A 25,428-nucleotide genomic window follows, 5' to 3' on the forward strand; every position below is an offset into this window, starting at 1 on the left:
CATGTTATTTCCTGTCTTGCTAATTTTGGTCATTCTAACAGGTGTAAGGTGATATCTCAATGTGGTTTTATTTTGAATCTCCCTGATGACTAGTGATGATGAACATTTTTTCGTGTGTCTGATAACCATTTGTATGTCTTCATTGGAGAGGTGTCTGTTCATATCTTCTGCCCATTTTTTTATATGATTATCTGTTTTGTGTGTGTTGAGTTTGAGGAGTTCTTTATAGATCCTGGATATCAATCTTTTGTCTGTAGTGTCATTTGCAAGTATCTTCTCCCATTCCGTGGGTTGCCTCTTTGTTTTCTTGACTGTTTCCTTTGCTGTGCAGAAGCTTTTGATTTTGATGAAGCGTCACTCAGTCTCACCACAGGAAGTGGACTCTTCATGCCCTTCCTCTGCCCCACACGGCCTCCACCCACCTCCCCTCTGGCAAGCATTCACTTCTTCATTGAGGTAAGAGTCTGGTTTCTGGTTCTGTCTCTCTCTCTCTCCCTCTCTCTGTTTTTTCTTTATTCATTTGTTGTGTCTCCCTATTTAATCTCTGGCCTCATGTCCCTGACTTCACTTCCCTTTCCCTACAAGATTTACAGAGATCTCTCTGGACTGATCTCTAGGATCAAAGCATCCAGGTTGCTCCTATCAATGCTGAAAGCCAGAAAGCGAATTTCACAAGAGCATCGGAGACTGGCAACAAGGTTTACTTTGCTCCTCCCTTCCAGGGCTTGGTACTCCGGCCCTGCCAGCCTCGGGAATTCTAATACAATGTGTTCACAGGTGTATCCTCGACCCCCGCCACAAAAAATTCATGTCCCCTGGACAGAAGCAGGACTTTTAGATTATAAAACCTTTTTACTTCCACTTTGAGAAGGTCCCAACTTTGTAGTTCAGATGTCTCTGGTGATCGGAGTGGCCCAGTGAACAACCGGAACAAAGATTGTCTACTTGTGAGCTACTGTGCTGATTTCTCTGAAGTGCACATTTAGTTGTTCAGGAAAAGGGGCAGTTTTCATTCTCAATGACTCCAAGTTAGAAAGGTGTGAGAAAACTCAAAACGTTAGTGTGGAGACTAACTGTTTTCGGATGTTAACTAACTAGTTAACTAACTAGACTGTTAAGGTGGTGGAAAACACTAGAAGAAACCTGGTCCTAGTCGCGTTTATAATGATTAGTATTAAAATCTAGTAGGTACCACAATGTGTTATTGAAACATCTTTTGTCTCTAGGCACGCTCATTGTTACCAGAGATAAACAAGTTAACATTAATTTCTTTGTGAAATAAATCTAGTTTCCAAAAGTGTGGCTTGATCATTTACGTAAGTGCAGCAAGAATTGTGCTGTATGTTAAAACTGCTTTTTTTCTAAGAGTATCTTTACATAAGAGGTGTCCAGGTGACTCAGTTGAGTGACGGGCTCTTGGTTTTGGCTCAGGTCGAGATATCAGGATTGTGGGATCAAGACCTGCATTGGGCTCTGTACTCAGGTGGTCTGCTTCTCTCTCCCTCTGCTTGTCCCCACTCCCCAAATAAATAAGTAAATAGATACATACATACATACATACATAAAATATTAAAATAAATAATCTCTACATGAAATTTAATAGGGTAGAAGATCGACGGTACCATTTTATTTTATATTCTGCATACTTTGTAAATTCCCTTTTTTAAAAATCCACAAATAAATATAAAAGTTCAAAAATCTGCTCAGTATTTCACTAGCTCCTTCTTGCCAATGAGATGGCAAGTGGTGCACAAAAGAAGACAGTCAGCTCTGGTCTCCTAATCCCACACCGGGACGTGTCTGCATCCAATGACTGAGTTCCTCCACGGTGTGTGTAGAAGACGGAGCTGCTGTACTGAATTAAGAATAAGCTGAACGACCTGCTGAATGGGAGGCAAACACCACCCACATGGGTGTGCAGGGAGCTCCCTCCACAGCCAGCCTCCCACTTTGGGGACATAAAACACCCAGGGTCATTTAATGGAAGGCACAGTTTTAATACAGCCACACAAAGGAAGGAGAGTCACAACGTTTATTGCTTACAACTATAGGGGAGAGGCGCCCAGTGAACCTGGGAAGGGCAGTCCTCCATCCCAAACCATAAGGGAGCAAGAGCCCCAGAGCAGGGTGGCAGGTCCTCTTACTTACACCATGGTTGGGACACAGGTCACTGATTTTTTTCTGGGCTCAACTCCAAGTGGTTATTTCGAAATGTGCATCAAGAAAAGCAAAACAGGAACTTATGGAGGAGTTCTAGAGAGCCTTATCTCAGCTCTAGATTTCCGGAGTGAGCAGGGTTGCCCTACTATAAAATGCCTGGGCAGCAACTCTTCAGAACACAGCTGATTGTTCTCAAAACTTGTTTCACTCGCCCCAAATGGTCATGGAGAATGTGCGCTTCTTCTGATCAATGGACAGCTGGTTTTTCCTCAGCTCAGGTCCGGTGGTTTGAACAAGGATGCGGCAGCTATTCAAATCCGTGTCCGGACACCATGACTTCACGAAGGTCTCCCAAGCCGGGCTGTAGTGACACTGCACGGTCACTTGCAGATGGAAGTAGAAGAAAGGAAACGATGAAGAAAAGAAAAAGGTAATGAATTAGAGTGCAAATATAAAATAGAGAAGATCAAAAAACCCAACAATGGGCTTTTCAACGAAGCAAACCCCTCTCAGGATATTTGTGATGAAAGGAAAGGTCTGAATAATCAATAATCAAAACAGGTACATCACACAATATCCCGGGCCTAGTAAAAAGAAGGAAAGGCAATAAGGGGACAGGATAATAAAAGGATATCTAAACAACTGTAGGCCAATAAATTTGAAGCTTTAGGGAGAATAAACGAATTTCTAGCAAAAATAATGTGATATCCTAAAAGATATTCACAAAAAGAAACAGAAAACCTGAATCCTCCATCAGCTATTTCAAAGAATCAAATCCATTATTAAAAACCTCTCCAAGGAGCCCCTGGCTGACTCAGTGGGCAGAGCGAGTGACTCTTAATCTCGAGGTCGGAGTTCAAGCCCCACCTTGGGTTTGGGGCTTACTTAAAATAAATAAGTGAATGAATGAGTGAATGAATGAATGAATGAAACATCTCCAAAAGAAACTTCCAGAACGTAAGAGCTTCCTGTTGGGTATCTGCTAAATATTGAAGGAAGTAACAGTGTCTGTCCTAAACAAAAAATTCCAGGACATACGAAAGGAAGAGGCAGTCCCAAATCCATTTAATGAGACCAGCATGCCCTTGATGACAAAATCTGACAAGGGCACTGCAGAAAAGAAAAGTTAGAGACAACAAAATCAGTCTCCAATGTAAATCTCAAAGTTCACAATACAAAACCAGCACACTGAATCCAGAGACTTAAGCAAGATAATACACCATTGCCAAGTTGGGTTTATCCCAAGAATGCAAAGTTGTTTGAATGAGAGAAAACCAGTATGTATAATATGCCACATTAATAGAGTCAAGGAGAAAAATCACGTGAGCATCTCACAGATGCAGACAAAAGTCTTTGATAGATTTTAAATAGTCCTTTGACTAGGAAGGCCTTTCCAGACCTTCGGACTCAACCACAGCACCGCGACTGTGCTGGGCCTCTTCCCTCTGAGACCAGAATATGGAACAGGGAGTGGGAATAGCCATTAGGAAGTCTGGCCCCAAACTCCAGAATGAGCAGGGACCCAGGGGCACCAGAAGTCCAGGAAAGCATTGACAAGAATCGGGGTCTCTGGGTCCTGGGGAAAAAGGTCCCTTTGGCCCAAGGACTGAAACTGGGACCATCACTCCCACCTCCATGGACAAGAGACTCAGGCACTGGGCTGTGCAGAGAAACACCTTCTCAGAAAGGCTGATCCCGTCCTGGAGGAGGTGGCAGGAGCTATGAGAGCATCAAAGAGAAGCCCTCTCCCTCCCAACTCAAGGGGTACTTTGGGGTCCTAGAAGAATTCAGAACTCAACCACTTTGTGTGACAGTTCACTCCAAGTGACACAAGTCACTGGAGAGAAACCTCAGGGAGCATCACAGAGCAGGTCCTGAAGACACATACACACACACACGCACACTCTTACCTGGGTCAATGGTCACTTTAACATCGACCCCAAGGTCCGTTCCAGACTTCTCGATCCCACACCAGTAAGTGTCTGCACTGTTCCACCTGAGGTCCTCCATGGTCACGGTGAATGTGCGTGATTTCCAGTTGTCCTTGATGGACACTCGGTCACCCTTCACTTCCTGCTCTGATCCGTCGGTTTGAACGAGGATATGGCAGTCACTCCACTTGGCTCCTTGACACCACCACTTATGGTAGGTCTCCCACCCGGGTTCATAGCGACACTGCACGGTCAGTGAGCCCTGCAGTGGGCCACTCACTGCACTGGACACTGCTCTTAGGGCAGAGCCTGGAAAGACAAGCCAGTGTGCTTGTCACACCACACCCTACCCACTGAGGGCAAAGCCACAACCTCCTGCATCACAAGTAGCCCCAAGAAACCCAAGTGTCTGATAAGTTGAGTGACAGTCAAAGAGGGAATACACCTTCCACAAGACAGACCTTTGTCCTTCAAAACTCCACTCATCAAAGCCACCACAGAAATCACCTAAGAGCTCAACTCTACTCCTCAGAGAAAAAAAGAATGTCCCCATGGAGCAATGACAGCTTTTGATAACCCACCCCTCCCCCTCCCTGTGGTCAATGTCATCTGGAAGCAAATGACCCAAGCGAAGGCATGGCCCAAGTCCACTTCGGCCCATTGTCCTCGTGCGAGATGTGGGCTCTGTGGTTTCAGACCTTTTCGTTTTTCTAGAGTAGCCAGGAATCTGGATTTTGTGTGAAACCTCTCAACTTGAAAATACTGGTGACCAGCACAGAAACAGAGCAAAGGAATTTCTGTATCTTTAGAATCCTAACAAATAGCTACAAAACTCTCTGGCAAATTCTTGACTGAGACAAATACTTTGATGACTGGAAATTGTTTTCCCCTAAATAATGACTATTCAAGTGCTTTGATAATTCTTGAAACTCTTCTAAAGTTTTGGTTCTTTTTTCCCAGAGAGTTTGTCTATTCCATGGAGTATGTGTTAGCCAAAAGTCCTCCATTTAGAATGTATCCTTTATAATTAACATACTCATATCTGTTTCAATTACATGCTCTGACCACAGGTGCTGTGTGATTTTTGTGGATTACACCTGCTGCAGGATGTCGTCCTTCTGCTTCTACTCTTCCTGCACATTTCTACACATTAAACCAGTTTTGAGATGATTTGTGTTACTGTTTTTATTTCCTAAATCATTAATTTCTCGTGTGGATAATTTTATTCCTCTTCTTTCCTCCAGATTACCACTTGGGCTCTTTTTCCAATTTGCTGAGTTAAAGACAGAGACAATTTTCTTCTTTTCTAAAAAGAACTAAAGTGTGTCAAAGGCCAAGAACTTACTTTTGTTGACAGTACAGACTCAGATCTAATGCACTTCTCATGAATTTGAAGTGTAGACCCCAGTGGTTCTTAGGGTATTCACAAAGTTGTGCCAAGAAACCCTGTGCCCCTTGTTGTTCTCCATTCTCTCTTCCCTGAAGCCTTTGATGACCACTAACCTACGTTCTGTCTATAGATTTCTCACTTCACACTTCAGCTGCCCGCAGACAGTAAGGCTGCTCTCCCACCTTCCAAATCTCGGCAGGTGCTTCCAGGGACAAACTCCAGCCCACACAAGGAAGGTGACTGGAGGGAAGGTGATTCCCAGGTTTTGCTCAGGGATGCAGAAGAGGGCTTAGGAGAGGCGGTAGTGATATCAACATCAACAGAGGAGCGTACGCTCTCTGCCCCTTGATCAATTCTGCCCCTATGTTGTCGAGGACTGGATGTTTCTGTTGCCCCACAATTCCTGTGTTGAAGTCCCAAGCTCTAATGGGATGGTATGTGAAGCTGGGGCTTTGGGAGGGCATCAGGGCTAGAGGAGGTCATGATGGAGATCTCAGGATGAGACCAGTGCTCTCATGAGAAAAAACACCCAAGAGCCTCTCTGTCTTTCTTTCTCTGTGTCTCTGTCTCTGTTTCTCACTCTCTCTGTCTCTCCTTCCCTGAACACAAGGTGGGGGTCCCCGTGAGAAGGTGGCTGCCTGAAAACCTGAAAGAGAACTTTCATCATGAACTGAAATCAGCCTGCACCTTGATCTTGGACTCTTCAGCCTTCAAACTGTGAGAAAAGAAATTTCTCTAGTTCAAGCCCTTCGGTCTCTGGTATTTGGCTCTTAAGACTCATATGCATTTGTAACTCTTTTATGAACTTCCAAGCCCAGAAAATAATAACATGCAAGTTTTCCCAATAAGTCTTGTACATGTGTTATCTCTCCCTCAGAGTGTTTTCCTTTTACACATATCATGAAGAAGCCAATGGATGAGTCAATGGGGTCATTTTATTTCCCATGATGTCCTCCTTCCCAGAAGAGACACTGCCTGCCTCCTGCCCCAAGCTACGTGATTCTGAAGGAGGAGAAGGAACAGAGTTGGGGAGTCAGATGGTCCTGCCTTACTAGCTCCTGTCTTCTCTGAGCCTCAGGAAACTGCCTCCAAGGATTTGACTTACATCCAGCCCAGAAATAGACACCTTCTAACCTCTGGTCTTCCCTCCTGGTTACAACACTCAGTAAGTCTCAGAGATTGTGCTTATGACACTAGACAACCATCTGGTCATTGTCATCCAGAGCAGAGACTCGGGAAGCCTGACGTGCAGGACTGAACAAGTCTTCAGAGAGCCTGTCACACCCTGCTTTTCTGCTGGTCCTTCTCCGTCTACCCCAAGTTCTTTAGAAAAGAAGGTCTCAACTCAAGCTACAAGTCACGATCACTGCACAGGCTTTTAAATGATCCAGATGTCTGAACCCCACCTTGACTGAGTGGGTCTCAGCTGGAGCCTGAGCTTCTAAGATCCTTCTAAGTGCCTCAGGAATTGATGGTATGTGAAGCTGGGGCTTTGGGAGGGCGTTAGGGCTAGAGGAGGTTATGATGAGGATCTCAGGATGAGACCAGTGCTCTCAACATAGGGGCATCATGTATGATGTATATATTTGTGCACGTTTAAGTCTGTCTCTTATCTACCAATCCATCCATCCATCCAGCATCTAGCATCTGTCTATCCGTCTGTCTGCCAGAGATGGCAAACAGTACCCTAAAAACAAATACCATATTACTTATTTTTACTTTCTTTCCCCAACACCTAACTTAGAACCTATCAGGAAAAATTTTATTTTAATTTTTTTAACAAGAAAAGTTCTGGATGAGTTAAAGTCCCTGCCATTTCCCCCAGGACAGACCCGGTCTGTTTCCTGCCCAGCTCTGCAAGTGCGATGTCCTGAAGCAGCCAGCCCACTCACCTTGGACGACGGGAAGGAAGAGAACCAAGAGCAGCCACATATCCTGCTGCCTGGGTTGTCTACCTGCTGCTCAGCTGATGCCCGCTGCCCTCCAGGGACTGGAACTGAGCTCAGAGGCAAAATGCCTTCTATTTCTCTAAATCGTTCTTTTAGAGTTCTCCCCTCTACTTCCCTAATTTTTTATGCAGTTCCTTCCTAATTTATTTAATTAGGAGAAACACAGTCTCCTCCTTTAGGAGTCTATGGTGACATGATTTGTCTCAATGATTTGGGGAAGCCAAGTGTCCCACTGCCCAGAACGCCATTTAGCAGGATGCGTGAGGAGCTAGGTAGCCCGCTGCCAGCAACTAGAGCACACAGTGCAACAGGGCCCAGACACCTGACCCTCAGAGTGTGGGTCCAAGGAAGTGATGGAGACATGTTGGGTTTGCACGTGGGGAAGAACGCAGTGCTCAGGGCTTACACCCAGCCTTGCTGGACACACAGCCCCATTTTTAGTCTCTTTCTGGGCAGCCCACCTGGGTGCATCCCAGACCACCCCTCTCTCCCTGGGCCCTGGGCCCTGGTCCAGCCCTGAGCCTGACCCACAGACCCCTTCTTCTTAGGCTTCCCCCCAAGGTCCTGATTACCTCTGAGAGAGGTGCCATGGGGAGATTTTAAGGAAAGCGAAGTGAAGCATTTTCCCATCAGCCTCATTCTGCCCTAGACGCTTCCTCTACCACCTGCTGGCATATTTCCCCTAACTGTGGACTAGGACCTCTTCCCAGCCCCACACTGCTTATGCTAATGCCCTCCCAAAGGATTTCCCCACAAGGATCTCTTCATCCTTCCCATGTCCTCTCCTCCCTCTGTCCTCTGTCCCCTTTTCCTAACCTCTCTGCGACAATTCTTCTGTCTCCTTTCTTCCATTATGTTTTCCACATTTGTGAGGTAGTTCTACCTCTTCGGAGGGTTTAGTTTGGTTTTGTGTTTTTACTGTCTCTTCCTATCTTTGAATGAAATGTTTAGTTTAGGAATTATATTTTCTTTTCAAAAGTTCCTTTTTGCTTTCTGCTTGCTGATGTTTTCAAAACCCTCCGCACTCTGTGGTCATGTGCTGGTTTGGTCTGGTCTGGTTTGGTCCTTCTCCTTTATATCCCAAACATGCCTCAAGGACAGATCGTTGTTGGTTGTCTGACTATAATGGAGAATGAGCCAGAACTTAGCTGATCAGGGCTCTGAGTATGTGGGGGCAACACAGCATGTGAAAACGTGTGTCAGGATGTACCAAATTCTTTGAGCTTCCATCCCTCCTTGAACTATAAGCATTGTTTTCATGGGACTAGGCAGAGGGATCTTCTAAATTCCAGAATGAAGAAGACCGAAGGTGACCTCCAGCACCCCCTCTAGCTGCCTTGGATTCCCCAAATATTTCATAAAGTTAAAGAACCTCCTGGGAGATAGGAGTGTTTGTTTCTTGATCTAGGTGCTGGTTGCAACATATTGAGCTGTGCACGTCTGATGTGTGCACTTTCTGTGTGTATTTGATTCCTCCAATGAAAAAGTGTTAGATTTTACCATGAATCTCTCCAAGCCATTACACCTGTGCTTACTTAATCCTTTAAAAAGCTTCCTTAATGGGGTCCCTTAGTGACTGAATCAGCCAATCGGCCAACTCTTGATTTAGGCTCAGGTCATGATCTCAGGGTCCTGGGATGGAGCAAGAGTCTGACTCTGATCTCGGTCCACAACCTCTTTGAGGATTCTGTCCTCCAGCTCTTCCCCCACCATCAAATAAATACCTTTTTTTTTTTAAATAGCTGTCTTAATGCCCCTTTGTGTGGTTGTAGCATAATTAACTATTCCGATATTGGTGGCCACTCACCATGTTTCCCTGCAGCAGCAAATCTACACTGCAGCATTGCAAATCCGGTCAAATGATGTCATCAGAAGCCACACACCTCTTTCCCAGACATCAGGTAGGAACCCAGACAGAGTACTTACAGATGCTATCCGAGCATTCTGCAAAATGAACCTGAGCAGGAGATTGGGGAAGGAACCCAGACCAAGAGTAAGAGCAACACAGCTGTGAGTTTTCTCGTCATATTTCCTTCTCTAGCCTCCTGCCTGAGCATGAACCCTGCAGCTCACAGCCTGAAAGTGCACACTCAGCAGAGACCCTAAGAGCTCCAGATGAGCAGAGAAAATAGGGAAGAGGGGTCAGATTCCAGGAGTTCTCTTGGGGTTTATATTTTTTTCCCTCCCACCAGGTCCCCAGCAAGTCTCAGGACAGAAGCTGCAATTCCACCTGCCGCCGCTGGGGGCCGATAGCTGGAACGGGGAAGGAGGAGAGTCCTGGCTGCCCAGAACAGCTGGGGTCCCAGAACCTTGGGGGAGGGAGCGGGGAGGGAGACTACCACTACGTCTTCTCTCTCTTTGGCCTCCCTCTGCTTGGCCCTAGAAGCAACCTTAATCACGGGAAGTATGCAGCCGACTGGGGAGAGAAAAGCCTCAGCTCGCCAAACTTCCCAGCCAAACGACCAGGAAGGGGAGAGTGGAGGTTCTGAAAGCTGGGAGGGGCTGTTGAGAGGATGGAGAAGAGGAAACCCCTGGAAAAAGGGACCCCAGACCTCCAAAGCCCGCGCCCCAGCTGTGCACATCTGATCAGGCCCTGGAAGGAATACCCACTTTAAGAGCTTGGGGAAGACCGTCCCCAGCCACAGACTGGCCACTGGAGGGCGCACGTGAGGCACATCCGGGGAGCACCTGCAGGGTTCCAGAGAGCTGAACCAGAGCACGTGGGAGCCACAGTTCACAGAAGCCACATCAGCACTTGTCCTAACCTCACCAGCTGGACTGCCTGCCATTAGAGAAACGGAAGTCTTCGTTAAAGAACTTTCTGGCAAGGGGCTAGCATTGCTGTGTATGTGTGCGGTGGTTTCCTGAAATGATGTGTGTGTGAAACACATAGAACTGAACACCACCCCCAAACTGTACCATATGTAAAGCTTGAGAAGTAGCAAAAACAAGAAGAAAAACGTTTCAGACTGGGAACGATAAGCAGTTGCGGTTTATTCTACCAAATTACACCTCAGTAAAACTTGAGAAAGACAAGGGAGGAGGGAAAAGTTTGAGGGGAGACCAGAGTTCCTGCCTCCACCCTTTCACAAGTGATTTGTCTCAGATGGAAATCCCAGGTTTCGCTGAGACCCCTAATGGCAGGAAAAGGCTCAGCCTTCACAAGTGAACACAGAGGTCTAGGTCCTGTCCACGCACCCCGCCCCCACCCCAGAATGTGCGCGACTTGGGCATGAAGAGAACATTTTGCCCCTCCTTTAACTGCATAGAGGAATCTCAATGGCAGAGTCTTTGCAGAATAATAGTTACTTCCAGGGATAAATTTTATATGAGTAACCTAATTACATGGCAGGGCAAACATTTGTTTACCAAACATTTACTTGTTTTCTTCTTCCTGTGAATTGTTTTCCTCTTTGGAGTCCCAAGCCTCTTCCCTTTTCTCTAAACTCTAGATGACATATGTATCCCATTATGCCTGACTACCATGTTTGCGTGGATTTCCCACACTTATGCTATTAAATTTGATTTTCTCCTGTTGATCTGTCTCATGATTATTTGATTCTAGATCCAGCTAGAAGGACTTTGAATGGGACAGGAACTCAGACTAACCAAGAATGCGATGGGACATTTTTGCTCGCTGACACTTGGTGTAGTCAGCAGAATACTTTAACTAGCAGGACACCGCTCACCCCCGACACTGCTGCAGCTGGGAAGTTCTTGGGACATCTGGCAGAGAGAAAGCAGAAGGTAAGATTTCTCGCCATGTCAGACTCCTGGAATCTCTATCTGCACAGGCTGGCAGAACGAGAGAATCAGGGTCCTTTGTCTCCCTCTCAGTTTAGATCAGCAAGTTGTGGAACTAGTTCCTTGGGCTTAGTGACCCTTTGGTTCAATTTGGTTGAGTACTCTTTGGTTACCGAAGCATTTCATTCCAGACATGGTCTCTGTTTTCCTCAGTCTATGTCATGTATGTCGTTTGTCATCTGTGGGTAAGGAACATCTTGGAAGGCAATGTTGCAAAATTCGGGGACACAGGTAGATCACTTAAAACCTGTTAGATCACTCACTACCTCAAGAAGCTTCCCATGATAGGATAAGATGGTCATGGAATGGGATAGACAGACACTAGTCACCCACCAGCCTTAAGAAAACCTCCAATGTTCATAGCAGCAATGGCCACAGTCACCAAACTGTGGAGAGAACCAAGATGCCCTTCAAAGGATGAATGGATAAAGAAGATATGGTCCATATATACAATGGAGTATTATGCCTCCATCAGAAAGGATGAATACCCAACTTTTGTAGCAACATGGACAGTACTGGAAGAGATTATGCTGAGTGAAATAAGTCAAGCAGAGAAAGACAATTTTCTTCTGGTTTCACTTACTTGTGGAGTATAAGGAATAACATGGAGGACACTGGGAGATGGAGAGGAGAAGTGAGTTGGGGGAAATCAGAGGGGGAGACATACCATGAGAGATTGTGGACTCTGAGAGATAAACTGAGGGTTTTGAAGGGGAGAGGTGGGGAGTGGGGTGAGCGTGGTTGTGGGTATTGGGGAGGTCATGCATTGCATGGAGCACTAGGAGTGGTGGTGCACAAACAATGAATTTTGGAACACTGAAAAAAAGTAATCAAATTCAAAAAAGAAAACCTCCATTCAGCAAGGTATATTCTATACAACCCACAGTCCCCAACCTCATGGCACATTCTTCCTTGGTGTTATTTTGGCTCCAAGACAACAAAGGTTTAGAGAAACCTGGTAGATGTTTCCTTTGGTTTTCCCCTATGTACTTTATGACCTCTGAGGATATTCTCTTTGGTCTCCACCATTCAGAGGATGCACTCACTGGGGTATACTTTGGAGGCCAGTGGAACATTCTGGGCATCCAAGGCTCTTTCTCTCTGTCAGGTTGTACCAGTTATCAAGCTGTTTGTCATGAGAGGTTCCAGCCCATGAGAACCTTTGTCGTCTCGACCCTCAGTGCTTGTTGGTGCTGGAAAGTCTCATTCCAGAAGCACCTTGGTGATATCACAGGAGAGAGGTCTGTGAGTGGAGACATCTCACATTTTCATGGGGTGCTGAAGACACCATTGCCACTATACACCCTCACTGCCTGTGCACTGAAGGGCTTTGCTTTTTTAGTAAAGAAGGAGAAGGGGAGGAAGTAAGGAGTAAAGGGGAGGAAGCTTCTGGATCATGGAGGCTGCATTCCGTATGCCCTCTCTGGACACCTCTTGTTTCCTGGGCCCAGTCCCTAAAAGCCTTATTGGCTTGTTGCTAATAAGCGATCCCCCTCATCAATGGCCAGATGATGGATCCTTTAAACTACCAAACAACATCTTGAAAAACTGTATATTTTCTAAAGGGCTCTCAGTTGTCCTACTAGTATCATTGCTAGCCCTAAGGACTCCCTTAATAAGATAGAAGAAGTTCAATTTTAAAACAAAAATAAGGCTTCCCAAGCAGTGTAAATTTCCCTTCCTCTCTTCCTTGTTTCTTTTAGTTTCATTGAGTTTTTCACTGACATTACAGTAGCTTTTTGTTTTGTTTTGTTTTGTTTTGTTTTTGTTTTGTTTTACTTCTATATGTCACTCAGTCTCCTCACAGGAAGTGGACTCTCCATGCCCTTCCCCTCCCCCACACGGCCCCCATCCACCTCCCCTCTGGGAAGCAGTCACTTCTTCACTGAAGTAAGAGTCTGTTTCTGGTTTGTCTGTCTTTTTTTTTTTTCTTTATTCATTTGTTGTGTTTCACCTTTTTAAACTCTGGCCTCACGTGCCTTTTACTTTCCTTTCCCTACAAGATTTACAGAGATTGCTCTGGACTCGATCTGGATCTGGACTGGACTGATCTCTAGGTTCAAAGCATCCAGGTTGCTCCTATCAATGCTGAAAGCCAGAAAGCGAATTTCACAAGAGCATCGGAGACTGGCAGCAAGGTTTACTTTGCTCCTCCCTTCCAGGGCTTGGTACTCCGGCCCTGCCAGCCTCGGGAATTCTAATACAATATGTCTACGGGTGTATCCTCGACCCCCGCCACAAAAAATTCATGTCCCCTGGACAGCAGCAGGGCTTTTAAGTTATAAAGCCTTTTTACTTCCACTTTGAGACGGTCCAACCAAATTTAGAGAGGGATTACAAAGATTATTTGACTAGATTTATAACCTTCTCTTCACAGAGGAAAAAATGACCAAAATTTCTTCTGTGTCCTTTCACAAATGATCAGTTGAAGGCCAATAGTCAGGTGTAATAGAGCCAAACTTACATTGCATATCCAGAAAAAAGGGCTTTTGTTAAAATGCTTTAGACAGACTTCACAAAGGCATAAATCTTTTTGGTTTCCCTTTTAGGCAAATTCTCCCTAATATAAAGAAGACAATTCACTTAACAAGATGGGGCAGTGGCTTGCTATGCGGGCTATAATCAGGTCTTTGAGGAATGAGAAACTGTCCTTCTTGTAGCAATCTCTACAAAAGGATGACTACAGCTCTAGAAACAAGTTAAAGCTCCCTTCTCTCAACTTCCAAACCTTGCCTATTACTCTCAAAATGTTTCTGAATATTGTCAAAGATCAGGGAAGGGGTACCTGGGTGGCCCATCAGTTAAGTGTCTGCCTTTCGCTGAGGTCATGATCCTGGTGTCCTGGGATGGAGCGTGGTGTGGGACTCCCTGGTTTTCCCTCTCCCTCTGCCTCACCCTACTCCTGCTCTCTCTTGCTTGCTCTCTCTCAAAGATATAAATAAAATCCTGAGTAGTGACTAACTAAATAAATAATCAGGATATTGGAGGAAAATATTCTGAATTTTCTTAATGGAAATTTTATACACCAATAACCCTGAAACTCAAGAAAAACAATTATTTTCAGGTTCGGTCCCATGAAATCATAAATCTCATCATATCTTTGAAATGTAAACACAGCCCACAATCTCCTGAGACTGAAAAGAAAGGAATAAAGAGGGAAAAGAGATTAAGGTAAACTTAGGACAAAGTTTTTAGTGAAAATAAATAAACAATCGAGGAAACTATTTAAAAATTGTGCCTATAATGCCCTCTTCACAAATATAGGTATAAACAAAATTAAGATTTTATGTGCATCTTCTCTGTGTATTGTGTGTGTGTGTGTGTGTGTCTCCGTATAAGTTGTAAACGTGAGATATTTTCTCTACCAATGGGAGGTATTGTTAAAAATAATTTTCAAGGAGCGCCTGGGTGGCTCAGTGGGTTAAGCCTCTGCCTTTGGCTCAAGTCATGATCTTAGGGTCCTGGGATCGAGCCCCGCATCAGGCTCTCTGCTCAGCAGAGAGCCTGCTTTCCCCCCTCTCTCTGCCCACTTGTGATCTGTCAAATAAATAAAATCTTTTTTAAAAATTTTTTTCAGAAGATCTCTATTTAGTTAGTTTGAGGGCAAGCACTCCTAAGCATTGGGCATTCTATACTCAGAAAGGTAAAAACTCACCCAAATGTTTTTCAGGTTCACACAATCTGGGATAATATTCAGTAAAGCAAATTAAGTTTGTTGGTTTACTTAAAATGAATATGTCTTTAGAGTTATCACCATTAAATATAAAACTTTTATTCTGCTTCTGTCTACTAAAAGTCAAATAAGATCATGGAATCTCTGTTGCAAACTGCCCAAAAGAAAAACAAACCTTAGAATAGTTGTTGATTTTAACCGAATGCCTTGTTAAGTTTTAGGGGCAGTCTGAGCCTAATTGTTAAAAACAAGTAAATTAAACAGATGTAAATAAGATTAAAAACAGAAGTTTATCTACTTTTGTCTTATTATAGAGAGACTAAAAGTAAATGTGGGTCTATTAATAATCAGATTTCAAGCTTTATTGGAAGACTATATTATGAAAGCAGCACATTTCTAAATTACAAAATGCATTCATCAATTTGCCCATCTAAAGAATTCTGTTGTGACAGAGCTCACAGTTGCTTACAACTTGGTTTTCATGGGACATTAAAGTTTTGAAGCATGGGAATTCTGAGAAACATAATTAAGACTACTAGAAATAAGAACTCTGTACATGAAGTAAGTAAAATATGTGTTGTTGGTAAGAAAAAGCATGAAGAAGAAAAAGACATAAATGTTGGGGGAAAAGAAAATAAGTTTGTCCTTACGTGAGGCCGGTTATTTCAAGAGGAAGCATTTAGGACAAAATCTAAATGTAAAAAAAGTTCTAGAAGGTTTACAAAGAAAGGATCTTTGGAAAAAAAGTGTGGCCAATACTGGTTAAGATTATGATATGCTTAAATAAGTAAACGAGTTTTAAAGATTTTTTTTTTAATTTGATAGAGATCACAAGTAGGCAGAGCAGCAGGCAGAGACAGAGGAGAAGCAGGCTCCCCACTGAGCAAAGAGCCCGATGCGGGGCTCAATCCCAGGACCCTGGGTTCATGACCTGAGCCGAAGACAGAGGCTTTAACCCACTGAGCTACCCCGGCGCCCCAGTAAATGAGTTTTAACATCAAAAGTGCAATGGTGCAAAGTTTTTGTTTTGTCTTTGTTAAAAGTACAGTTTTCTTGAACTATTGGTCTGCTCTCTGTAAGAAATTGTAAGCAAAATTTTTTCTTGGGGCACCTGGGTGGCTCCGTTGTTAAGCGTCTACCTTTGGCTCAGGTCATGATCCCCGGGTCCTGGGATCGAGCCCCACTTCGGGCTCCCTGCTTCTCCCTCTTCCATTCCCCCACTTGTGTTTCCTCTCTCGGTGTGTCTCTCTCTGTCAAATAAATAAATAAAATCTTTTAAAAAGTTTTTTTCCTTATCACTTAAGTTATCTGCCTAAAAAACTATGATTCTAGTTGACAAAATAATTTCCTCTGTTTATCACATCTTTGATTACTTAAGAAAATTGAGTCTTAGTATGAAGGGAGTTACATTTTGCTCACAACGCTGTAACTTTCTGGGTTTGCCTTGAGTATCTTGTACTGTCACTTCGGTTAAAAGGATGATTAAACATTGTTTCATAATGATTTGTGATCCTATTCAAACATTCAAACAATTTTGATATTTTGTGACATACTTCCCAAAATCAAATTCTAAAATAAAGTCTTTTTTTTTTTATTTCTTTTCAGCATAACAGTATTCATTGTTTTTGCACCACACCCAGTGCTCCATGCAATCCGTGCCCTCTGTAATACCCACTACCTGGTTCCCCCAACCTCCCACCCCCCGCCCTTTCAAACCCTCAGATTGTTTTTCAGAGTCCATAGTCTCTCATGGTTCACCTCCCCTTCCAATTTCCCTCAGCTCCCTCGAAAGAACCAAGATGCCCTTCAGTGGACAAATGGATAAGGAAGATGTGGTCCATATACACTATGGAGTATTGTGCCTCCATCAGAAAGGATGAATACCCAACTTTTGTAGCAACATGGACGGGACTGGAAGAGATTATGCTGAGTAAAATAAAGTCTTTTGACCACAGTCTGGGTGTTCCAAAGAGCCCGTGGAACATTTCAGAGATTTTGTGACATTAAACTAATGAGTCTTATTTGGTACCTTACCCTCTATGGGAAGCATTGCCGAAGAAGTGATACAAATTTATGTAGATAAAGTATTAAAATACTTGTCCTAAAAGTTATATGAAACTCTTAGAAATCTGATGTCTTGGTGTGATATTATCTCAAAATTGAGGAGAGTTGGGGGTTGGGTGAGCCTGATGGTGGGTACTTAGGAGGGCACGTATTGCATGGAGCACTGGGTATGGTGCATAAACAATGAATCTTGGAACACTGAAAAAAATAAGAAATAAAGAAATAAATGTTGTGTGTCACAGAAATAATCAGGCTTCCTTGTTGGCTGCACTGGAAGAACTCTAAGCAGATCTCCAACCTTGGCCATTTCTAAGTCTTTCCTCATTTATAGACAGTTACACTTACTCTCAGATGTCTCGATAAATGTGCAGATATGCTTCCTTTCCCATGAGATTCATGGAAGAAACTCTGAGAACAAGTTTCTGATAACCTTAGGACCGTAAATCTGAACTAAGTGAAAATATCCAGAAGTAGTACAAAAACTGGATTCAAGCAGAAGAAGAATTAATAACACAACTCTGAACAACTTGAGAATAATTATACTCTTTATGACTTTTGGGTTGAAACTTTGTTACTTCTTTAATGCTTTGCTTTTGCAGATGTAAGGAAACTTTGTCTCCTAAGCTGACTTGGAGCGATTGGATAAGATATACCTTTGTGAACAAACGGAAGCATTTCCCTTTTCTCTTCAACTGAACCCTCCAAATTTCTAGAACTGTCAGTGAGTATTCTTTAATTTTCATGGCCATCTTTTTATTTGCCTCAGTTCAGTAAATCTGTATAGTCTCGTGACAGGACACATTAGAAGTGTGGACGTCTGCTCCCTACTGCCTGCCTTGAGAACTCGGAACCTGGCTTAACATTTCCTCCCATCATTATTCATGGTATTATTTTGTTTCCATAGAAACCCCTCTTACTTAACACCTGATGATTTACTCCATAGGCCTGCTGTTGTGAATCCAGCGGCATCACTGTCTTCTGAAATGAGTCTGCCTAAACTGACCTGGTGTTGGGACTAATACACTGGTTTGAAGAGAAGAAACATCCTACCGGTGCAACTTTTAATGTGTGAAACTTCAGAGAGGTTCAAATTTAAATTTAATCTGAGCAACTCTTCTATCTGGCAGAGGAAACGAAACATTTGCCTACCAAAGATTTACTTGTTTTCATCTTCCTGTGACTTTATTTCCTTCCTTTTGAAGTCCCAAACCCTGACCCCCTTCTCTTAATCCAGGATGACATTCAAACCCATTGTGTCTGACAATCATATTTCTGTGCATTCCCCATATATATGCTATTAACTTGTTTTTCTCCTATTAATTTCTCTCATTTCAAGTTGATTCTTAGTCCAGCCAGAAGGACCTTGAAGGGGACAGGAACTCTTACTCCCCTTCGCTCCCTGCACCTGGCCCACTATACCTTCTCTTACTTCTGCTGGTAAGCCTTTGGCTGCTACATCCCCAAGAACCCCTTCCCAGCAAGGCCTTTTGAGGGTGGCAGGTGCCAGGAAGGAGACCGCCATGGGCTTTGTCTTAGGAAGGTTAGTCTGTGGGGTCAGGTGGAGAGGGATGTGCTGGACCCTAAACTGACTTTAGGAATAAAGATGACAAGAAATTACATTTTGAGCACCTTGGAGTAGCAAACATAGTAGACAGCTCTACAAAGACACCAGGAGCCAATGGAAGTCCAGACCTGGGCTGGGGCTGGGGCTGGCAGGAAGTAGGTGTGCACAGACTGGGGGTGGTGCTAGAGACTGGGGCAGGGGCTCTCCTGAGAAGGTCACCAGGGACAGACTCCAGGGGCTGCTGAGCGAGGGACCAGAGCAGGGAGAGAGTCCACCTCATCACGCCAACAATACTACCCAAAGACGGGCACTGCCTTTCTCCTAATAAGGAAAGTAGGAAGTAACCGAAGGAAAAAAAAAAATTAAGGGAAATAGATGACAGAAACTAAAAAGGATTAATTTAGAGAGAATGAAGGCAAGTGGCCTCTGAGCTCAGTTCCAGTTCCCGGAGGCCAGTGGACATCAGCTGAGCGCCAGGGAGACAACCCAGGCAGGCAGGACATGTGGCCGCTCCCGGTTCTGTTCCTTCTCATCATCCAAGGTGAGTGGGGCTGGGGCTTCGGGAGGGAGCACCTGCACGGCCGGAGCGGGACACAGACAGGATCCATCCCAGGGGAAGTGGCAAGCAGGGCCTTCCACTCATCTGGACACTCCATCTTTAAAAAAAAAAAAAAAAAAAAAATTTTTTTTAAAGTTTTGTTACCTGGCAGGTACTAAGTTGGTGTTGGGGGTAATAAGAAAGTAAACAACAAAAACAGCATCTGTTTCCTAGGACAGTACTTGTCAGGCTTTTCAGATAGAGATAGCTAGACAGGTGATGGATGGATGCACGGTAGATGATGCGAGGGCATATACAGGCACACATTTGCACACATACACGTAAATGCATGAATTCCCGACCAGCTTTGAAGGAGCACAGGGACTCAGTTTCCAGTTGAAATCCACCCACTCAAAATGGGGTTCCAGTATCTGAATCATTTAAAAGCCTGCACAACTGACCTTGACTTATTCCTAGAGCCTGGATCTTCTCTTCTGAAGAGCTCAGATACAGGGAGGAGGACAGGCAGCAAAACCAGGGTGACAGGCTCTCTGAAGACTTGCTCAGTCCCACACATCAGGCTGCCCGAGTCTTGCTCTGGATGAGCCAAAGACCAGACCACCATCCAGTGTCGTAAGCACAACGGAGACAGGGGCAAATGCTCTGACAGCCCCAGGAGCCACCCAGTTGGTTGCAAAGTTGTAGACCCCATAAAAGAGACAATGTTTGAGCCAAGCCTTGAAGGATGAATATAAGAGTTGATTGCCTTCAAGCAGAGAAGAGAGAATATTTCAGGCAGAGGGAACCGCTTGTGCAAAACTATGGAGACTCAGAAGAGCCAGGTGTGAGGTAAAATAACAAGCAATCGTGTGTGTGCGTGGTAGTTGTGTGTGTGAATGTGTGAGTGTGTCTGCTTAGTCCAATGCCATGTGTCCATTCAAAGGGTGAGGTGAGAGGTTTTAGTTGTTTGGGGGTTCGCGTGTCAGCGGGTGCGTGGGGAGGGACCCTCCGTCTCAGCATCTCTGGGATTCGGAAATACACCACGGGCTGCTCTGTGGGCGCTGCGCTGCTGGGGAGAGGTGTTGGCGGAAGATGCGAGAAGGGTTATGGTCAGTAGCTATCGATTGAGCAGAGGCCCCCGTGTTGGCAAAGGGGACATCCGAGAGAGGAGACAGCAAAAGTTATACTGCAGGGGATAAAGGAACAAGTTGGGATATGGTGATTAGACAAAGAGCAGAGGCTCCTGGCCCATCTTCAGGTCAGCACCAGATGCCCCAGAAGCAGCAGGACCAGCCCAGGGCTCAAGAGAGGACAAGACGAAGGTCGGGTATCTGTCTTCTAGGCCACTTCTCCAAATGCCAGGACGGGGTGGTGAGAGGCACAGCAAAAGGCACACTGACCACATACTGTATGTATGGCCAAGGATGGGAATCTTACAACAAGTGGTGGTGCCGTGGAGAAAATTGGATGTCCTGCAAGATCCTTGTAAAAACCACCGGGTCAGAGCAACTGGTGAAGAAAGGCAGAGCCTCCATCCAGGACAACGCCAGCCAACGCACATTCACCATGACTTTGGAGGATCTCCGGTACGACGATGCAGGCACCTACTGGTGTGGGATTGAGAGAATCGGCTCAGACCTGGGGTCGAAATTTTCTGTGATTATTGACCCAGGTATGCATTACCCTGCTCTGATCTGGGTCCTGGTACCCCCCAACAGATATTCCAGGACTGTCCCTCTGTCTTCTCTATGGAGGGAGGAGAGTCTCTTAACATGCCCGAGAATACACGTGTATGTTTGCTTGTGCAGCTGTGTGCACGTGCAAGCAAGTTTGGGGGGGGGCACCAAGATTCTGGGAAAGACTGGAAGAAAGAGCGAGCCCCACATCTCTGCATGTCTCCACCTGCTCTCCCCAGAGGCAGCAGAGAAGCAGAGACCCGGCTAGGCCAGACTTGTCCGGGGAAGGCAGCTCCTCTTTCCCCAGTCACAGCATCCCCTTTCCGCCCCAGGCTGAGTGGGGCCTTGTCAGGTGTGCAGGGAGAAGTGGGTGCTAGAAAGCTGTGATCCTGATGGTCTCAGCTGCAGGACAAGAGACCCTCTCCCTGCCCACTCCTTCTCCCTCTCCCTCCTCTGGCAAGAGAAGCACAAAGGAGCAAGAGACTCTGAACCCATTTCTGGGAGAAGGAAAGGCAGACTCCAGCAGAGGGCAGGGGCCCCCTCTCTGGCTGCCTCTGAGCCTTGGAGGGGACTCTGGGCTCCCCCACAGCTGCCCCAGAGGCACTAGGGTCTCCCTGAAGACAGGCCTGGAAAGGGTGTCAGGCTGTAGCCCCCCTCAAACACAGCCCCACTTCTGGACCCCTCCGTCTTGTCCCCAACACACAGATCCACAGACTAAATGGGAAATACATCTGCTACTCGCTAGTCTTCTCACAGTTAGCATATGCAAATATGGTCTGTGAATGTGGGCAGTGGACAGCTATGCTGGTGTAGAATGTTCCAGAGATTAACTGAAAAAGAAAACAAAGGTGGGTGGATGTGTACAGGAGTGCAGGAGGAGCTGGGGCCAGAGACATGGAGTCTGGACCCTCCAACCAGACAAGCCTTCGCTGGCAGGCCTGGTGCAGGAAGAAAGGCCCCAGAGAGGTGCGCAGGACTGAGGGGACAGCGGGGGCTCCAGGCTCTGGACAGCTGCAGGAGACGGGGGACCCTGGGCCAGTCAGCTCATGGGTCACAGTGCTTCGAGCAAGGCTGAGACTCAGAGAAGAGCTGATTGAAAGCTCCAGGGTTGGGGACGTGGCTCGGACATGCTCAGCGATGCCAAACAGGACACGGAGATTGAGCTGATTTTAATTGCTACAGAGCTCCCCACCCCCACACACCTCCCACAGTGGTGAACTGGTGTTTCCCTGCAAATGACGTAATTGCAGGTTTGGGGTGAGAAACCAAAAAGATGCCAGAGCAGACCAATGTGCCTGAGCGATGTCCCTAAGACAGAAGCTTCTCCACCCTGGGGGTGGGGAGTGGAGAAGGCCATGGGAGCCCCCTGCGACACTCTCACAGCCTTGCTCTGCTCTGTGTGTTTAGAACCGGATCCAACAGGCTCTCCCCAGCCTGTGTCAAGCACCACACCAGCCAGCTGGGACTCCTCACCTCCGTTTACCCAGGTCACCAACAGCAGCCCGCCTGTGACTCCAACCAACCCCATCAGCAGGTGAGCAGGGCATTAAAGGATGGAGCTTTCCACGGCAGCCCTGTGACCACTCCCCTCGGGACAATCTACCAGGGAACCCCCCTTGGCCCCACCGATGTTTCCTGGGAGGGGAGAATCAGCAAGGTCTGCCCTGACCCCCATCCTATATACCTCTGAGCACATAAAGAACCCCCCCACTCCCCACGAGGAAACGAACAAAGTGCTTCAGCTCGGCTGTAGGAGAGAAGGCTCTGGTCTCCTGATCTGCCTCCCAACCCACAAGAACCTCAAAGAGAGGTAGTTGGTTCCAGCCTCGAGTATGCCAGAAGGGAAATGCTCTGTATTTTTTTTTTCCTGTGGCTTCTAGAACAAATCACTGCCAACCTGGTGGTTAAAGACAAATAGTTTTGTGACCTTATGGTTCTGGAGATCCGAGGTCTGTAATGAGTCTCCCTGGGCTAAAGTCAAGGTGTTGGCAGGGCTGGTTCCTTCTGGAGGCTCTAAGGGTGAAGCCCTTCCTTGTCTTTTCGAGCATCTAGAGACCCAGCACCCCCTGGCTTGGGGTTCTTTCCATCCTCAGAGCCAGCAGTGGTGGTCGAGTCCTCATCACACCACATTACTGGGACACTGGCTCTCCCCTGTCCTTATACTTATAAACATGCTGGTGATGACATAAGGCCCACCTGGTAACCCAGGATAATCTCCCCATCTCAAGGTCAGCTGGTTGGCAATCAACTCCATCTGCATTATGAAAGTCCCCCTTGCTATGCTATGTAACCTAACACATTCACAGATCTGGGGGTTAGGACATCTCTGAGGGGTGGTGTTATTCTGCCTACAGCTGGACGCAGGCGGGCACCTGTTCCATGGATCCAGCCCTGCCCTCCTCTAAGTGCTAGGGAAATGCTGGGAAGGAGGGGGAAGCTGGGATTCCTGCTTTCTCACATTCCCAACATGGCCGAGAGGCTGGGTCATCAACCTGAAACGCCCACTCAAAGAAGCGTCCAAAGACAGCCAGTTAGCTCTTTCATCAGAGGGCAAACACACCCATCAGAGACCAGGGTGAAGGTGCATTCCCTCCCTGGGTCCCACCTCCCAGAAACACCCTCCACCAGCTCCTTTCCAGCTCCAGTCCAAGTTCTTTTCCTTCTCCAGGACCCTATTCCTTGGAACCTGGCCCCAGTAGACATTTTGTTCAGTCAGTCCTCTGAACCAGGAAAGCACTTGGCTCATGCTTCATGATGAGCTTCTGTCCTGCTGGTAACTGTTGAAAACCAGTTGTTCTGTTGAGTGGGGAGTAGAGGATGTAGGACTTTTTGGAGGCCAAGAGACCAAGGAAGCCTGCAAGGTGGAGAGATGGGATAGCATCCCCATAGGGAGTGGGAAAAGAGTACAGTGTCTTAAAAGACATTTTGAGGAAGGGCAAAGCAATGCTTTTGCCCCTCTCTCCAGAAAACCACCTGTGAAATCCACATGATTCATCATGCTCAAGGCAAGACGAAGGACAGAGCAAGGCTGGCCTGCAGGGGGTCCAGGCCCTGCTTGTGGAGGAAGACTTGAGTTCAAGGATGAGGGGTCCAGACTCTTGGATACTGAGAGGGACCACCAGGGGGACACATGTAAGCAAGACCCATCATCCATCTAGAACCCCATCCACTATGCAGGATGTGTGAGCATACACCCCATACGTGCTACCGTCGGGGGTGGGGGGCAAAGCTGGGAGAGACCCCTCCCAGGAGAACCCTGAAGGTAAATACCCAAGTTGAACAGGGATGGGGATCCTCCTTGCTTCAAAGAGGTAATATTAGATCAGAGATGGAAATTTGGGCAGAACTGACACTAGGTAGGACACAAATAGAATAAGAAAGACAGGCAAAGGCAAACCCTTCAGCTTGGCTGACCTGCAGGTGAGGTGGAGGGGAATTGTGGCAGAGGAGCCAAAAAGCAGGATGAAATCAGGGGCAGAGGTGCTGACCCCAGGCTAAGCCTGCAGGGAGGCCCTAAAGGCTTACCCTTGGTTGAGCAGCTTGGCTGTGCCCTCAGAGGGGCTTCCGAGCAGGGACCAAGGCTTGCTTGTCCTGCAGGCCTGGGCTCAGACATCAGGTCAGGGAGGAAGGGGCTGGGGTTGTCCCTGAAGAGGGAGCTCACTGCTGTCACCCTGTTCCCTGCACAGGGCCCTGCTGTGCAACTTTCACTTTGTGCTCTTGACCTTTGTGAAGGTGCCCAGGCTTGGGGTCCTGCTGTGGACTGTGGTGGGGCTGAGCCAGGGTCAGAGGGACCCAGGGAGAGAACAGAGTCAGTCTGAACAGGAGAACCACAGCTCCCATGACACTGATGCTCCTGTACCCTCTGACCTCTGAGCAGGTATCGGGCGGTGTTGCAGCTCCAAGAGAGATCTGATCCCCGTCAGGTGGGGACTCCTCTCGTCCTGACCTCAGGCATAAGCTCTGGCTCCCTCCCTGCTCCGCACAGGTCGGGGAAGATGGCCTCCTCTGTAGCAGCCAAGAAGCCTCCTGTGTGGACCCCCCTGCTGCCTCTTTTCCTTGTGACCCTGGAGGGGCTCTGCCAAACATGATGGACCATTGCAGCATGCAGGACTCTGGCCAATGATGGGTTTTAAATTCCCCAACCAACCAGTAACTATAAAAACCAGAATTAAACCAAAAAGCTTGAGGGGGTTGCACATGGCCAGAGACCCCTGAAGGCCAGGTGTACAGAGTCCTGCCGATCCTACCTGCTGCCCCTTCGGTGCCTCCTGGAGTTAGAGTCACCCGAACATCAGATGGAAGACAAGGTTCAACCATCTCCGACCCACATCCCATCTGTTCGCTCCATACCTTTGCTATTAAATCTATGGCTTTTCCTGGGCTCTTTTGAAATTATTTCACTGGGACACTATTTCAGTCTTTTATATGTGAGAATAAGACCCGACCATGCTAGAGGGTCCGAAGTGAGTCTAAATCCAACACTAGAGTCACAATGTGTCCAGCAACCGGGAGGTGGGAGAAGGGAAGAAGGGAGAGACCTGGATGATGCCTTTTTTCTTTTTTAAAGATTTTATTTATTTATTTGAGAGAGAGAGAGACAGAGTGAGAGAGCATGAGAGGGGAGGTCAGAGGAAGAAGCAGACTCCTCATGGAGCTGGGAGCCTGATGTGGGACTCGAT

At 46.4% G+C, this 25,428-nt stretch overlaps 2 protein-coding genes and 1 long non-coding RNA gene across 4 annotated transcripts in view; 2 read left to right on the forward strand and 1 right to left on the reverse strand.

Moving 5' to 3' along the window:
* LOC309850755 overlaps positions 1-25,428 on the forward strand; it is a 48,820-nt gene that overhangs the window by 17,891 nt on the left and 5,501 nt on the right. The window lies entirely within an intron of this gene.
* On the reverse strand, positions 2,019-7,547 carry LOC309850749 (CMRF35-like molecule 1). Of its 2 annotated transcripts, none has more exons than XM_082705086.1 (3): positions 7,374-7,547; positions 4,071-4,400; positions 2,019-2,543 (listed from the first exon to the last, which is right to left on the reverse strand). In XM_082705086.1, the coding sequence occupies exons 1-3, from the start codon at positions 7,411-7,413 to the stop codon at positions 2,365-2,367; spliced, it is 549 nt and encodes a 182-aa protein (XP_082561212.1). In that variant the 5' UTR covers positions 7,414-7,547; the 3' UTR covers positions 2,019-2,364. The 2 variants fall into 2 exon arrangements, with proteins under 2 accessions (XP_082561212.1, XP_082561213.1); XM_082705087.1 differs by having other exon boundaries at positions 4,071-4,238; positions 7,374-7,511.
* On the forward strand, positions 16,688-25,129 carry LOC309850746 (CMRF35-like molecule 7). Its single transcript, XM_082705082.1, has 6 exons — positions 16,688-17,138; positions 17,364-17,692; positions 17,915-19,076; positions 20,416-20,745; positions 22,157-22,283; positions 24,735-25,129. Exons 3-6 carry the CDS (start codon positions 19,037-19,039, stop codon positions 24,835-24,837), a joined length of 600 nt encoding a protein of 199 aa, XP_082561208.1. The 5' UTR covers positions 16,688-17,138; positions 17,364-17,692; positions 17,915-19,036; the 3' UTR covers positions 24,838-25,129.

This window comes from Mustela nivalis (assembly GCF_964662115.1).
Source record: "Mustela nivalis genome assembly, chromosome: 17".
Taxonomy (NCBI): Eukaryota; Metazoa; Chordata; class Mammalia; order Carnivora; family Mustelidae; genus Mustela; species Mustela nivalis.

What these genes read in the sequence shown, in the direction of transcription:
- LOC309850749 (XM_082705086.1), bottom strand. Translation starts at nt 7,413, where the DNA reads ATGTGGCTGCTCTTGGTTCTCTTCCTTCCCGTCGTCCAAG. An exon ending in CTTCCTTCCCGTCGTCCAAG is followed by an intron (nt 4,401 to 7,373) that starts GTGAGTGGGCTG and finishes TTGTCTTTCCAG; the next exon opens with GCTCTGCCCTAAGAGCAGTG. An exon ending in TAAAGTGACCATTGACCCAG is followed by an intron (nt 2,544 to 4,070) that starts GTAAGAGTGTGC and finishes TCCATCTGCAAG; the next exon opens with TGACCGTGCAGTGTCACTAC.
- LOC309850746 (XM_082705082.1), top strand. Translation starts at nt 19,037, where the DNA reads ATGTGGCCGCTCCCGGTTCTGTTCCTTCTCATCATCCAAG. An exon ending in GTTCCTTCTCATCATCCAAG is followed by an intron (nt 19,077 to 20,415) that starts GTGAGTGGGGCT and finishes TCTGTCTTCTAG; the next exon opens with GCCACTTCTCCAAATGCCAG. An exon ending in TTCTGTGATTATTGACCCAG is followed by an intron (nt 20,746 to 22,156) that starts GTATGCATTACC and finishes CTGTGTGTTTAG; the next exon opens with AACCGGATCCAACAGGCTCT.